This window comes from Bombina bombina, chromosome 8 (genome assembly GCF_027579735.1).
Source record: "Bombina bombina isolate aBomBom1 chromosome 8, aBomBom1.pri, whole genome shotgun sequence".
NCBI lineage: Eukaryota > Metazoa > Chordata > Amphibia > Anura > Bombinatoridae > Bombina > Bombina bombina.
In genome coordinates this window covers 333,698,708-333,714,118 of record NC_069506.1, presented here as the reverse complement: position 1 = coordinate 333,714,118, position 15,411 = coordinate 333,698,708, and the positions used below count along the sequence as shown (strand labels likewise).

The following is a 15,411-nucleotide window of genomic DNA, read 5'->3' as shown; positions in this document are numbered from 1 at the left end:
ATTACATTTCTCCAAACTAGGCTTTGTCAAAAAGCTTATAGCTGACATCATCCAATATTAAATGAAAAGGCTGCACTCTCCAAAATAAGGTATGAACTACTTTATTAACTAGAAGAAGCAATGTTTTGGGGTGTTTGCCCCTTTGTTAAGCTAGTTACAAAGTGGGAAAACACGCTCGTATATACCAACGCCAATTACAAATTGCCAATCAATACAGGAGGAGCTTAAGTTTGACATTACAACTTGACCAGTATAGGTCCATTACGCACAAAAATCCACTAAATGTGTCCCATGGTCCTATTAAAAACATAGTGAAAGACATGTAGTATTTGGTTCTTTAAAAAAAAAAAAATGTTTAGAGATTGTGTCCCTTCAATGATCATGTACCTTTAAGTATATGTACTCTTAAGCTGTTAGCAAGTCTCTGCTTTTTTCTATCTGGATTAGATGTTTTATATCGACTATCTATAAATATGTTTTTATTATTGTCTTCCTCAGTATCTTGTTTTTAATAGGACCATAGGACGTACTTGTAGTGGATTTCTATTTGTAACATCATAGTTAATAAGCCCCACTGTATATGTATTGTGTTTTCCCACTATGTAACTAGCTTGACAAAGGGGCAAAACGTTGCTTCTTCTAGTTAATAAAGTAGTTCATACCTTACTTTGGAGAGTGCAGCCTTTTCTATTCATTTGGAATCTATATGTGAGCATGGGACGGCTCTGAATGGTTTGTACCCATCTTGTGATATACTTGCATTAGACAAGTACTAAGGAATGCTGATCTACAAGTTGTACATATCATATAATATCAATTCAGTGCATTTCACCCAAAATCGTTATGGTTTAAGAAAAATGTTATTGTGACAGGCTTGATCTTAATCTCCATCAGCATAATGTTGTTTTTAAAGGGGTTTGCACAAACTGTTTTTTCCAGTATATGAGGAGGTATTACACCATTATTTAGTGTAAACTTTATTAAGGTGAATTTTAAGCCTCACATCTTTTCCTTTAGTTATTCGCGAGCTCATCCTGTCTTCCTGCAGCTGAGCGATTACTTCTGGGTGAAAAATGAATCCTTATACACGCTACCTTACGGCACTAAGGGAAGCGGTAAGTAGCCGTGTGTATTCCTGCCCTACATGTGAAGCAGACTGCTAGCACCGCATTTGTCCCTGATTGACACTGGTCAGATGATCCTGGCTAAACCAGGACACACTGTAGGTAGCAGACATATCTGTAGGCAGCAATACACCTTGATTAGAAAATGTCAAGGTTACTGGAAATAAGCGCCATTCTCTGCTCTTTTTCTCTCGCTGTTCTTTGTTTCTCATATTACACTGCAAGTTGTGTCAATGAATGTCACATGTTTGGTGATTTACAATCAAATAAATGTAGTTTAAAAGGAAATGCTTGTGTGTGCATGGGGTTGTTTTGTATAAGTTGTATAAAAGCTTATCAGTAAACTTTATTTAAAAAGTGCCTAATTTATAGGTATATATTTGTAATATTAGATATATGCCCATGACCCTGGAGGTGATTGTGAAGTATATAGACATATCCACTGGTCTGTCACTCAAGCATGTGCATAATACACCTGTATGGTCCTGAGTCTACCTCAGTTTGCTGTGATGGGAAAAGAGTGAAGTTTCAGCAAAGAAATCCAAATGTCATAAATGTTTTAATAGATGTAAATTGTAAAGTTGTTTTAAAGGACTATGAAAGGGACAGTGGTTTCCAGTTATACCAGCTGAAAAGTACAACATAAAGGAAAATGCTCCTTTGGGTATATTTTTGTGTATGGAATAGCTGTATCTGTTAATTGAAACTACAACACAATGAAGTGGACTGAGCTTCCAAGGAGGCAGATCTCATTAGTTTATCTCTCTATATTTACCGTGGCCCGGACTGTTATCCAACAGACATTTGTCCTACTGACATTAGTGTGACTGATAATATTCCGACAGACAAATGGCCGTCGGATAACAATCCAGCCACGAGATAGATAAGGATAGATACCAGATCGAAAGATAGACAGAATGATAGATAGATAAGTAAAAGCATGTCGTAGGGGTTAGTTTCCCAGAGGTGATTACGGCACCCGAGGCTCTGATTAGAACAGAGCACTCTGGAGCATATCTGTCCTCGGCCGACGTCAGAAAACAGTCTCTCAGACATATGTCTGACGGACAAATGTGCTTCGGCATTCTGTCCGTCTGCATTTTGTCCGAGCACCATATTTACACAAAATTCTTCATATATCAGTATACAGAATCATACCAATGATTTTAGAGAACAATGGAAAATGGACAGTTTAGTACCTCTCTGTCCAACCCCCCATTTGGAGCATGACATTTTTTTTTTTTTCAAAACGTTTGTGTTTGCATAGCTTTTCTATTACCATTACTTAAAGTGAATGTAAACTTTCATGAATCAGTGCCCGGCTTTTAAAAATACTATTAAAAACAGGGGCACTTTCATTCATGAACGTTTACATTGCAGCGTATTTTAGAAATACTTATCTTTTTTCTTCAGTGAAGCCAGATCGCCGTTACTCTGTCCTTACGTCACCAGTGACGAAACCGACTTCCTCCAATCATGGCTTCCTTCTCCCCCAGAGCGTCCATCTCGTGAGGCCACGTCATGATTGGAGGAAGCCAGATTCGTCATTGCTGTGTAAGAACAGCAGGAAGAAGCGGGCGGGGGATCGCCAATCCGGCTTTGGTGAAAAAAAGGTAAGTATTTATAAAATACGCTGCAATGTAAACTTACATGAATGAAAGTGCCCCTGTTTTCAATAGCATTTTTAAAAAACGGGCACTGATTCATGAAAATTTACATTCACTTTAAGTATTCAAATTTTAAGTATAGGTGGGGATACAAACAGGCAAAAACTGCTATTTCTCCAACATTGGTGTGTCCGGTCCACGGCGTCATCCATAACTTGTGGGAATATTCTCTTCCCCAACAGGAAATGGCAAAGAGCACAGCAAAAGCTGTCCATATAGTCCCTCCTAGGCTCCGCCCACCCCAGTCATTCTCTTTGCCGTTGCACGGGCAACATCTCCACGGAGATGGTGAAGAGTATGTGGTGATTAGTTGTAGTTTTTTATTCTACTATCAAGAGTTTGTTATTTTAAAATAGTGCTGGTATGTACTATTTACTCTGAAACAGAAAAAGATGAAGAGTTCTGTTTGTGAGAGGAATATGATTTTAGCAGCAGTAACTAAAATCGTTTGCTGTTTCCACGTAGGACTGTTGAGATGAAATAACTTCAGTTGGGGGAAACAGTTAGCAGACTTTTCTGCTAAAGGTATGACTAGCCATTTTTCTAACAAGACTGTGTAATGCTGGAAGGCTGTCATTTCCCCTCATGGGGACCGGTAAGCCATTTTCTTAGTCTAAAACAAACAGAATAAAGGGCTTAATGTGGGCTATAAAGCTGGTAGACATTTTTATGGGCAAGATCGATTGCTTTATTTGGGCTTTTTATAAAGATTGATGTTGATATTCACACTTATAAAATTTGGGGAACTTTTTTTTTTTTTAACGTCAGGCACTGGTTTAGACACCTTTTCAGTCAGGAAGGGCCTTCCCTGTAGTAGGCTGAGCCTCATTTTCGCGCCATTACTGCGCAGTTTCTTTCTCCAACATAGGTGTGTCCGGTCCACGGCGTCATCCTTACTTGTGGGATATTCTCTTCCCCAACAGGAAATGGCAAAGAGCCCAGCAAAGCTGGTCACATGATCCCTCCTAGGCTCCGCCTTCCCCAGTCATTCTCTTTGCCGTTGTACAGGCAACATCTCCACGGAGATGGCTTAGAGTTTTTTGGTGTTTAAATGTAGTTTTTATTCTTCAATCAAGAGTTTGTTATTTTAAAATAGTGCTGGTATGTACTATTTACTCTGAAACAGGAAAGAGATGAAGATTTCTGTTTGTAAGAGGAAAATGATTTTAGCAACCGTTACTAAAATCGATGGCTGTTTCCACACAGGACTGTTGAGAGGAATTAACTTCAGTTGGGGGAAACAGTGAGCAGACTTTTGCTGCTTGAGGTATGACACATTTCTAACAAGACTCGGTAATGCTGGAAGCTGTCATTTTCCCTATGGGAACCGGTAAGCCATTTTCTTAGTTTAAGTAAAAGAATAAAGGGCTTCATTAGGGCTTAAAAAACTGGTAGACATTTTTCTGGGCTAAAACGATTACTTTACTAAGTATATTTGGCAGATTATTACTTTTAATAGTTGTTAAATCTTGGGGATTGTTTTAATAAAAACGGCAGGCACTGTATTGGACACCTTTTTCACTGGGGGCCTTTTCTAGTCATAGACAGAGCCTCATTTTCGCGCCTCTAATGCGCAGTTGTTTTTGGAAAGCATGGCATGCAGATGCATGTGTGAGGAGCTAAGAACCACTGAAAAAGCTTATAGAAGGCATCATTTGGTATCGTATTCCCCTCTGGGCTTGGTTGGGTCTCAGCAAAGCAGATACCTGGGACTGTATAGGGGTTAAATGTAAAAACGGCTCCGGTTCCGTTATTTTAAGGGTTAAAGCTTTCAAATTTGGTGTGCAATACTTTTAAGGCTTTAAGTTGCTGTGGTGAAATTTTGGTGAAATTTGAACAATTCCTTCATACTTTTTCACATATTCAGTAATAAAGTGTGTTCAGTTTAAAATTTAAAGGGACAGTAACGGTTTTATTGTAAAACGTTCTTTGTGCTTTGTTGACAAGTTTAAGCCTGTTTAACATGTCTGAACCATCAGATAACGATGTTCTATATGTATGAAAGCCAATGTGTCTCCCCATTTAAATATATGTGATATATTTGTGTCATAATGTCCAAACAAAGTAGGGATAATAATGCCATAGATATGATATTGCCCAAGATGATTCCTCTAATGAGGGGAGTAAGCATGGTACTGCATCATCCCCTTCTGTGTCTACACCAGTTTTGCCCACACAAGAGGCCCCTAGTACATCTAGTGCGCCAATACTTATTACCATACAACAATTAATGGCTGTAATGGATAATTCTATTGCATGCATTTTTTTTTTTTCCAAAATGCCTACTTATCAGAGAAAGCGTGATTGCTCTGTTTTAAACACTGAAGAGCAAGAGGACGCTGATGATATCTGTTCTGACATACCCTCACACCTATCTGAAGGGGCCAGGAGGGAGGTTTTGTCTGAGGGAGAAATTTCAGATTCAGGGAAAATTTCTCAACAAGCAGAACCTGATATTGTAACTTTTAAATTTAAATTTCAACATCTCCACGCACTACTTAAGGAGGTATTATCTACTCTGGATGATTGTGACAATTTGGTCATTCCAGAGAAATTAGGTAAGATGGACAAGTTCCTAGAGGTTCCGGTGCCCCCCGATGTTTTTCCTATACCCAAGCGGGTGGCGGACATAGTAAATAAGGAGTGGGAAAGGCCCGGCATACCCTTTGTCCTCCCCCTATATTTAAGAAATTAGTTCCTATAGTCGACCCCAGAAAGGACTTATAGCATACAGTCCCCAAGGTCGAGGGGGCGGTTTCTACTCTAAACAAACGCACTTCTATTCCTATAGAAGATAGTTGTGCTTTCAAGATCCTATGGATTAAAGGTTAGAGGGTTTGCTTAAAAAGATGTTTGTTCAGCAAGGTTACCTTCTACAACCAATTTCATGCATTGTTCCTGTCACTACAGCTGCATGTTTCTGGTTCGAAGAACTAGAAAAGTCGCTTAATAAAGAATCTTCGTACGAGGAGATTTTGGACAGAGTTCAAGCTCTTAAATTGGCTAACTCTTTTTTATTTTAGATGCCGCTTTGCAATTAGCTAGATTAGCGGCAAATAATTCAGGGTTTGCTATCGTGGCGCGCAGAGCGCTTTTGCTTAACATCCCTTTCAAGGGTAAAACACTGTTTGGCCCTGACTTGAAAGAGATTATTTCAGACATCACTGGGGGAAAGGGCCACGCCCTTCCTCTGGATAGGTCTTTTAAGGCTAAAAAGAAGCCAAATTTTCGTCCCTTTCGCAGAAACGGACCAGCCTCAAATTCTACACCCTCTAAGCAAGAGGGTAATACTTCTCAAACCAAGCCAGCCTGGAGGCCGATGCAAGGCTGGAACAAGGGTAAGCAGGCCAAGTCACCTGCCACTGCTACCAAAACAGCATGAAGTGTTGGCCCCCGATCTGGGAAGGATCTGGTGGGGGGCAGACTTTCTCTCTTTGCTCAGGCTGGGGCAAGAGATGTTCAGGATCCTTGGGCGCTAGAAATAGTTTCTCAAGGTTATCTCCTGGAATTCAGGGAACTACTCCTAAGGGGAAGGTTCCACGGGTCTCAATTATCTTCGAACAGGCATTCTTACACTGTGTAGAAGACCTGTTAAGCATGGGAGTGATTCATCCTGTTCCATTAGGAGAACAAGGGATGGGTTTTTACTCCAACCTGTTCATAATTCCCAAAAAAGAGGGAACATTCAGACCTATTTTAGATCTCAAGATTCTAAACAAGTTTCTAAGGGTTTCATCATTCAAAATGGAAACCATTCGAACGATCCTTCCTACCATCCAGGAAGGTCAATTCATGACCACGGTGGACTTAAAGGATGCGTACCTACGTATTCCTATCCACAAGGAACATTTTCGGTTCCTAAGGTTCGCCTTTCTGGACAAGCATTACCTGTGGCACTTCCATTCGGATTAGCCACTGCTCCAAGGATTTTCACAAGGGTACTAGGGTCCCTTCTAGCGGTGCTAAGACCAAGGGGCATTGCAGTAGTACCTTACTTGGACGACATCCTGATTCAAGTGTCGTCTCTGTCAAAAGCAAGGGCTCATACGGACATTGTCCTAGCCTTTCTCAGATCTCACAGGTGGAAAGTGAACATAGAAAAAAAGTTCTCTGTCCCCGTCAACAAGAGTTCCCTTCTTGGGAACAATAATAGTTTCCTTAGAAATGAAGGTTTTTCTGACAGAGGCCAGAAAATCAAAACTTCTAAGCTCTTGTCAGGTACTTCATTCTGTTCTTCTTCCTTCCATAGCGCAGTCCATGGAAGTAATAGGGTTGATGGTTGCGGCAATGGACATAGTTCCTTTTGCACGAATTCATCTAAGACCATTGCACCTGGGCATGCTCAGACAGTGGAATGGGGATTATACAGACTTGTCTCCGACGATACAAGTAGATCAAATAACCAGAGATTCACTCCGTTGGTGGCTGACCCTGGACAACCTGTCACAGGGAATGAGCTTCCGCAGACCAGAATAGGTCATTGTCACGACCGACGCCAGTCTGGTGGGCTGGGGCGCGGTCTGGGAACCCCTGAAAACTCAGGGTCTATGGTTTCGGGAAGACTCTCTTCTCCCGATAAACATAATGGAACTGAGAGCGATATTCAATGCTCTCAAGGCTTGGCCTCGACTAGCAAAGGCCAAATTCATAAGGTTTCAATCAGTCATCATGACGACTGTTACATATATCAACCATCAGGGGGTAACAAGGAGTTCCCTGGCGATGGAGGAGCATCCGGGGGAGTGGGAACTCCATCTGGAAATCTTTGCCCAAATAACTCAATTATGGGGCATTCCAGACTTGGTTCTGATGGCCTCTCGTCAGAACTTCATGGTCCCTTGTTACGGGTCCAAATCCAGGGATCCCAAGGCGACTCTATTGGATACAATAGTAGCACCTTGGATCTTCAACCTAGCTTATGTATTCCCACCGTTTCCTCTCATTCCCAGGCTGGTAGCCAGGATCAATCTGGAGAGGGCTTCGGTGACCTTGATAGTTCCTGTGTGGCCACGCAGGACTTGGTATGCAGACCTGGTGAATGTGTCATCGGCTCCACCATGGAAGCTACCTTTGAGACAGGACCTTCTTATTCAGGGTCCATTCGAACATCCAAATCTGGTTTTCCTCCAACTGACTGCTTGGAGTTTGAACGCTTGATTTTATCAAAGCGTGGGTTTTCAGATTCTGTAGTAGATACTTTTATTCAGGCTAGAAAGCCTGTAACTAGAAAAATTTACCATAATATATGGAAAAGATATATCTGTTGGTGTGAATCTAAAGGATTCCCATGGAACAAGATAAAAATTCCTAAGATTCTTTCCTTTCTACAAGAAGGTTTGGAGAAAGGATTTTCTGCGAGTTCTCTGAAGGGACAGATCTCTGCTTTATCTGTTTTACTTCACAAAAGGCTGGCAGCTGTGCCAGACGTTTAAGCGTTTGTTCAGGCTCTGGTTAGAATCAAGCCTGTTTACAGACCTTTGACTCTTCCCTGGAGTCTTAATCTAGTTCTTTCAGTTCTTCAAGGGGTTCCGTTTGAACCCTTACATTCCATAGATATTAAGTTATTATCTTGGAAAGTTTTGTTTTAGGTTGCAATTTCTTCTGCTAGAAGAGTTTCTGAGTTATCTGCTCTGCAGTGTTCTCCGCCCTATCTGGTCCATGCAGATAAGGTGGTTTTTACGTACTGAGCCTGGTTTTCTTCCGAAGGTTGTTTCCAACAAAAATATTAACCAGGAGATAGTTGTACCTTCTTTGTGTCCAAATCCAGTTTCATAGAAGGAACGTTTGTTACACAATTTGGACGTTGTCCGTGCTCTAAAATTCTATTTAGATGCTACAAAGGATTTCAGACAAACATCTTCCTTGTTTGTTGTTTATTCTGGTAAAAGGAGAGGTCAAAAAGCAACTTCTACCTCTCTATCTTTTTGGCTTAAAAGCATCATCAGATTGGCTTATGAGACTGCCGGACGGCAGCCTCCTGAAAGAATCACAGCTCATTCCACTAGGGCCGTGGCTTCCACATGGGCCTTTAAGAACGAGGCTTCTGTTGATCAGATATGTAAGGCAGCGACTTGGTCTTCACTGCACACTTTTACCAAATTTTACAAATTTGATACTTTTGCTTCTTCTGAGGCTATTTTTGGGAGAAAGGTTTTGCAAACCGTGGTGCCTTCCATCTAGGTGACCTGATTTGCTCCCTCCCATCATCCGTGTCCTAAAGCTTTGGTATTGGTTCCCACAAGTAAGGATGACGCCGTGGACCGGACACACCTATGTTGGAGAAAACAGAATTTATGTTTACCTGATAAATTACTTTCTCCAACGGTGTGTCCGGTCCACGGCCCGCCCTGGTTTTTTAATCAGGTCTGATGATTTATATTCTTTAACTACAGTCACCACGGTATCATATGATTTCTCCTATGCAAATATTCCTCCTTTACGTCGGTCGAATGACTGGGGAAGGCGGAGCCTAGGAGGGATCATGTGACCAGCTTTGCTGGGCTCTTTGCCATTTCCTGTTGGGGAAGAGAATATCCCACAAGTAAGGATGACGCCGTGGACCGGACACACAGTTGGAGAAAGTAATTTATCAGGTAAACATAAATTCTGTTTTTGAGAGCAGGACATGCAGCTGCATGTGTGTGGGTCTGAAAGTATTTGAAAAGGTTCCTAGAAGGCTTCATTTGGTATCGTATTCCCCCTGGGTTTGGTAAAGTCGCAGCAAAGGCTGTAGCTGGGACTGTAGAGGGGTTAAAACTTTAACCGGCTCCGGTTTCTTCATTTTAAGGGTTAAAGGTCTCAAATTTGGGGTGCAATGCTTTGAATGCTTTAAGACACTGTGGTGAAAATTTGGTTAAATTTGAACAATTCCTTCATAGTTTTTCACATATTCAGTAATAAAGTGTGCACTGTTTAAAATTTAAAGAGACAGTAACGTTTTTGTTTAAAAACGTTTTTTGTACTTTATTGACAAGTTTAAGCCTGTTTAACATGTCTGTGCCTTCAGATAAGCTATGTTCTGTATGTATGGAAGCCAATGTGTCTCCCCCTTCAAAATTGTGTGATAATTGTGCCATAGCGTCCAAACAAAGTAAGGACAGTACTGCCACAGATAGTAAAGTTGCCCAAGATGATTCATCAGATGAAGGGAGTAGACATAGTTCTACATCATCTCCTTCTGTGTCTACACCAGTTTTGCCCACGCAGGAGGCCCCTAGTACTTCTAGCGCGCCAATGCTTATTATTATGCAACAATTGACGGCAGTAATGGATAACTCCATAGCAAATATTTTATACAAAATGCCTGCATATCAGAGAAAGCGCGATTGCTCTGTTTTAAACACTGTAGAGCAGGAGGGCGCTGATGATAATTGCTCTGTCATACCCTCACACCAATCTGAAGGGGCCGTGAGGGAGGTTTTGTCAGATGGAGAAATTTCAGATTCAGGTAGAATTTCTCAACAGGCAGAACCTGATGTTGTGACATTTAAATTTAAATTAGAGCATCTCCGCGCACTGCTTAAGGAGGTGTTATCTACTCTGGATGATTGTGACAACCTGGTCATTCCAGAAAAATTGTGCAAGATGGACAAGTTCCTAGAGGTTCCGGTGCACCCCAACGCTTTTCCTATACCCAAGCGGGTGGCGGACATAGTGAATAAGGAGTGGGAGAAGCCCGGCATACCTTTTGTTCCCCCTTCCTATATTTAAGAAATTATTTCCTATGGTCGAACCCAGAAAGGACTTATGGCAGACAGTCCCTAAGGTCGAGGGGACAGTTTCTACACTAGCCAAGCGCACTACTATTCCTATCGAGGATAATTGTGCTTTCAAAGATCCTATGGATAAAAAATTGGAGGGTTTGCTTAAAAAGATTTTTGTACAGCAAGGTTACCTCCTGCAACCTATTTCATGCATTATTCCTGTCACTACAGCAGTGTGGTTCTGGTTCGAAGAACTAGAAAAGTCGCTCAGTAGAGAGACTCCGTATGAGGAGGTTATGGACAGGGTTCACGCACTTAAGTTAGCTAATTCCTTTATTTTAGATGCCGCTTTGCAGTTAGCTAGATTAGCGGCGAAAAATTCTGGGTTTGCAATTGTGGCGCGCAGAGCGCTCTGGCTTAAGTCTTGGTCAGCGGATGTATCTTCCAAGACAAAATTACTTAATATCCCTTTCAAGGGTAAAACTCTTTTTGGGCCAGAATTGAAAGAGATTATCTCAGACATCACTGGGGGTAAGGGCCACGCCCTCCCACAAGATAGGCCTTTCAAAGCCAAGAATAAGTCTAATTTTCGTTCCTTTCGCAATTTCAGGAACGGACCGGCCTCCAACTCTGCAGCCTCTAGACAAGAGGGTAATGCTTCGCAAACCAAACCAGCTTGGAAACCGATGCAAGGCTGGAACAAGGGTAAGCAGGCCAAGAAACCTGCTGCTGCTAACAAGACAGCATGAAGGAGTAGCCCCCGATCCGGGACCGGATCTAGTAGGGGGCAGACTCTCTCTCTTCGCTCAGGCTTGGGCAAGAGATGTTCAGGATCCCTGGGCACTAGAAATAGTTTCTCAGGGTTATCTTCTGGAATTCAAGGAACTACCCCCAAGGGGAAGGTTCCACATGTCTCACTTATCCTCAAACCAAATAAAGAGACAGGCATTCTTACATTGTGTAGAAGACCTGTTAAAATGGGAGTGATACACCCAGTTCCAACCATGGAACAAGGAATGGGGTTTTACTCAAATCTGTTTGTGGTTCCCAAAAAAGAGGGAACTTTCAGACCAATTCTGGATTTAAAGTTCCTAAACAAATTTCTCAGAGTGCCATCGTTCAAAATGGAAACCATTCGAACGATTTTACCTACAATCCAGGAGGGTCAATTTATGACTACCGTGGATCTAAAGGATGCGTATCTACATATTCCTATCCACAAAGATCATCATCAGTTCCTAAGGTTCGCCTTTCTGGACAAACATTACCAGTTTGTGGCTCTCCCATTCGGGCTAGCCACTGCTCCAAGGATTTTCACAAAGGTACTCGGGTCCCTTCTAGCGGTTCTAAGACCAAGGGGTATTGCAGTGGCACCTTACTTGGACGACATTCTGATACAAGCGTCATCTCTTTCAAAGGCAAAGGCTCACACAGACATCGTTCTGGCCTTTCTCAGATCTCACGGATGGAAAGTGAACATAGAAAAAAGTTCCCTGTCTCCGTCGACAAGAGTTCCTTTCTTGGGAACAATAATAGATTCTTTAGAAATGAAGATTTTCCTGACAGATGTCAGAAAGTCGAAGCTTCTAAACGCTTGTCAAGTTCTTCACTCTGTTCCACGACCTTCCGTAGCTCAGTGCATGGAAGTAGTAGGGTTGATGGTTGCAGCAATGGACATAGTTCCTTTTGCGCGAATTCATCTAAAACCATTACAACTGTGCATGCTGAAACAGTGGAATGGGGACTATACAGACTTGTCTCCAGTGATTCAAGTAGATCAGAAGACCAGAGACTCACTCCGTTGGTGGCTAACCCAGGATCACCTGTCCCAGGGAATGAGCTTGACCAGAGTGGGTCATCGTCACGACCGACGCCAGTCTAGTGGGCTGGGGCGCGGTCTGGGACTCCCTGAAAGCTCAGGGGCTATGGTCTCGGGAAGAGTCTCTTCTCCCGATAAACATTCTGGAACTGAGAGCGATATTCAATACTCTCAGGGCTTGGCCTCAACTAGCAAGGGCCAGATTCATAAGATTCCAATCAGACAACATGACGACTGTTGCTTACATCAACCATCAGGGGGGAACAAAGAGTTCCCTGGCGATGAGAGAAGTGACCAAAATCATAAAATGAGCGGAGGATCACTCCTGCCACCTATCTGCGATCCACATCCCAGGAGTGGAAAACTGGGAGGCGGATTATCTGAGTCGTCAGACATTCCATCCGGGGGAGTGGGAACTCCACCCGGAGATATTTGCCCAGTTGACTCAATTATGGGGCATTCCAGACATGGATCTGATGGCGTCTCGTCAGAACTTCAAGGTTCCTTGCTACGGGTCCAGATCCAGGGATCCCAAGGCGACTCTAGTGGATGCATTAGTAGCGCCTTGGACCTTCAACCTAGCTTATGTGTTTCCACCGTTTCCTCTCATTCCCAGGCTGGTAGCCAGGATCAAGCAGGAGAGGGCATCGGTGATCTTGATAGCTCCTGCGTGGCCACGCAGGACTTGGTATGCAGACCTGGTGAATATGTCATCGGCTCCACCATGGAAGCTACCTTTGAGACAGGATCTTCTAGTACAAGGTCCATTCGAACATCCAAATCTAGTTTTCCTCCAGCTGACGGCTTGGAAATTGAACGCTTGATTTTATCTAAGTGTGGGTTTTCGGATTCTGTAATAGATACTCTGGTACAAGCCAGAAAACCGGTAACTAGAAAAATTTACCATAAAATATGGAAAAGATATATCTGTTGGTGTGAATCCAAGGGATTCTCATGGAGTAAGATCAAAATTCCTAGGATCCTTTCCTATCTCCAAGAAGGTTTGGATAAGGGATTATCAGCAAGTTCTCTAAAGGGACAGATTTCTGCTTTATCTGTCTTGTTACACAAACGACTGGCAGCTGTGCCTGATGTTCAAGCTTTTGTTCAGGCTTTGGTCAGGATCAAGCCTGTTTACAGACCTTTGACTCCTCCCTGGAGTCTGAATTTAGTTCTTTCAGTTCTTCAAGGGGTTCTGTTTGAACCTCTACATTCCATAGATATCAAGATGTTATCTTGGAAAGTTCTGTTTTTGGTTGCTATTTCTTCTGCCAGAAGAGTTTCTGAGTTATCTGCTTTGCAGTGTAATCCGCCCTATCTGGTGTTCCATTCAGATAAGGTTGTTTTGCGTACTAAACCTGGTTTCCTTCCAAAGGTTGTTTCCAACAAGAATATTAACCAGGAAATTGTTGTGCCTTCTTTGTGTCCGAATCCAGTTTCAAAGAATGAACGTTTGTTACACAATTTAGATGTAGTTCGTGCTTTAAAGTTCTATTTAGAAGCAACAAAGGATTTCAGACAAACGTCTTCTCTGTTTGTCGTTTATTTTGGCAAGAGGAGAGGTCAAAAAGCTACTGCTACCTCTCTTTCCTTTTGGCTGAAAAGCATCATCCGACTGGCTTACGAGACTGCCGGGCGGCAGCCTCCTGAGCGCATCACAGCTCACTCTACTAGGGCTGTGGCTTCCACATGGGCCTTCAAGAACGAGGCTTCTGTTGATCAGATATGTAAGGCAGCGACTTGGTCTTCCCTGCACACTTTTGCCAAATTCTACAAATTTGATACTTTTGCTTCTTCGGAGGCTATTTTTGGGAGAAAGGTTTTGCAAGCCGTGGTTCCCACAAGTTATGGATGACGCCGTGGACCGGACACACCAATGTTGGAGAAAACAGAATTTATGCTTCCCTGATAAATTACTTTCTCCAACGTGTGTCCGGTCCACGGCCCGCCCTGGTTTTTTAATCAGGTTTCATGAATTTCTTTCTTTAACTACAGTCACCACGGTACCTTATGGTTTCTCCTGTTTTTTTCTCCTGTCCGTCGGTCGAATGACTGGGGTGGGCGGAGCCTAGGAGGGACTATATGGGCAGCTTTTGCTGTGCTCTTTGCCATTTCCTGTTGGGGAAGAGAATATTCCCACAAGTTATGGATGACGCCGTGGACTGGACACACCGTTGGAGAAAGTAATTTATCAGGTAAGCATAAATTCTGTTTTCAAATGACAAAAACAAGGTAAAGGAGCTCTCTATACATACTTTAAAGGGACATGAAACTCAAAATTATTATTTCATAATAGATTTTATTTCATGTAATTTTAAACAACTTTCTAATTTACTTGTATTATCACTTTTTTTTCTTTTAGTATAGTTTGATGAAAAGCAAGGGTTGTATACTCAGGAGCAAGCACTATATGGCAGCAGTTTTGCAATAATGTGATCCATTTGCAAGAGCACTAGATGGCAGCAGTTTTATAACAATGTTATACATTAGCAAGAGCACTAGATGGCAGCAGTTTTATAATAATGTTATACATTAGCAAGAGCACTAGATGGCAGCAGTTTTATAATAATGTTATACATTAGCAAGAGCACTAGATGGCAGCAGTTTTATAACAGCGTTATACATTAGCAAGAGCACTAGATGGCAGCAGTTTTATAACAATGTTATACATTCGCAAGAGCACTAGATGGCAGCAGTTTTATAACAATGTTATACATCAGCATGAGCACTAGATGGCAGCAGTTTTATAACAATGTTATACATTAGCAAGAGCACTAGATGGCAGCAGTTTTATAACAATGTTATACATCAGCAAGAGCACTAGATGGCAGCAGTTTTATAACAATGTTATACATTAGCAAGAGCACTAGAAGGCAGCAGTTTTATAATAATGTTATACATTAGCAAGAGCACTAGATGGCAGCAGTTTTATAACAATGTTATACATTAGCTAGAGCACTAGATGGCAGCAGTTTTATAACAATGCTATACATTAGCAGGAGCACTAGATGGCAGCAGTTTTATAACAATGTTATACATTAGCAGGAGCACTAGATGGCAGCAGTTTTATAATAATGTTATACATTAGTAAGAGCACT

The 15,411-nt window shown here is 42.0% G+C and overlaps 1 protein-coding gene across 8 annotated transcripts in view; it reads left to right on the top strand.

Moving 5' to 3' along the window:
- The window catches only part of ST3GAL4 (ST3 beta-galactoside alpha-2,3-sialyltransferase 4), a 722,373-nt gene that overhangs the window by 648,303 nt on the left and 58,659 nt on the right, over positions 1–15,411 (top strand). For all 8 annotated transcript variants that reach the window (XM_053691566.1, XM_053691565.1, XM_053691562.1 and 5 more), the window contains one exon: positions 1,018–1,115. In XM_053691566.1, coding sequence (XP_053547541.1) covers positions 1,018–1,115 — 98 coding nt within the window. The remainder of the gene's footprint in view (positions 1–1,017; positions 1,116–15,411) is intronic.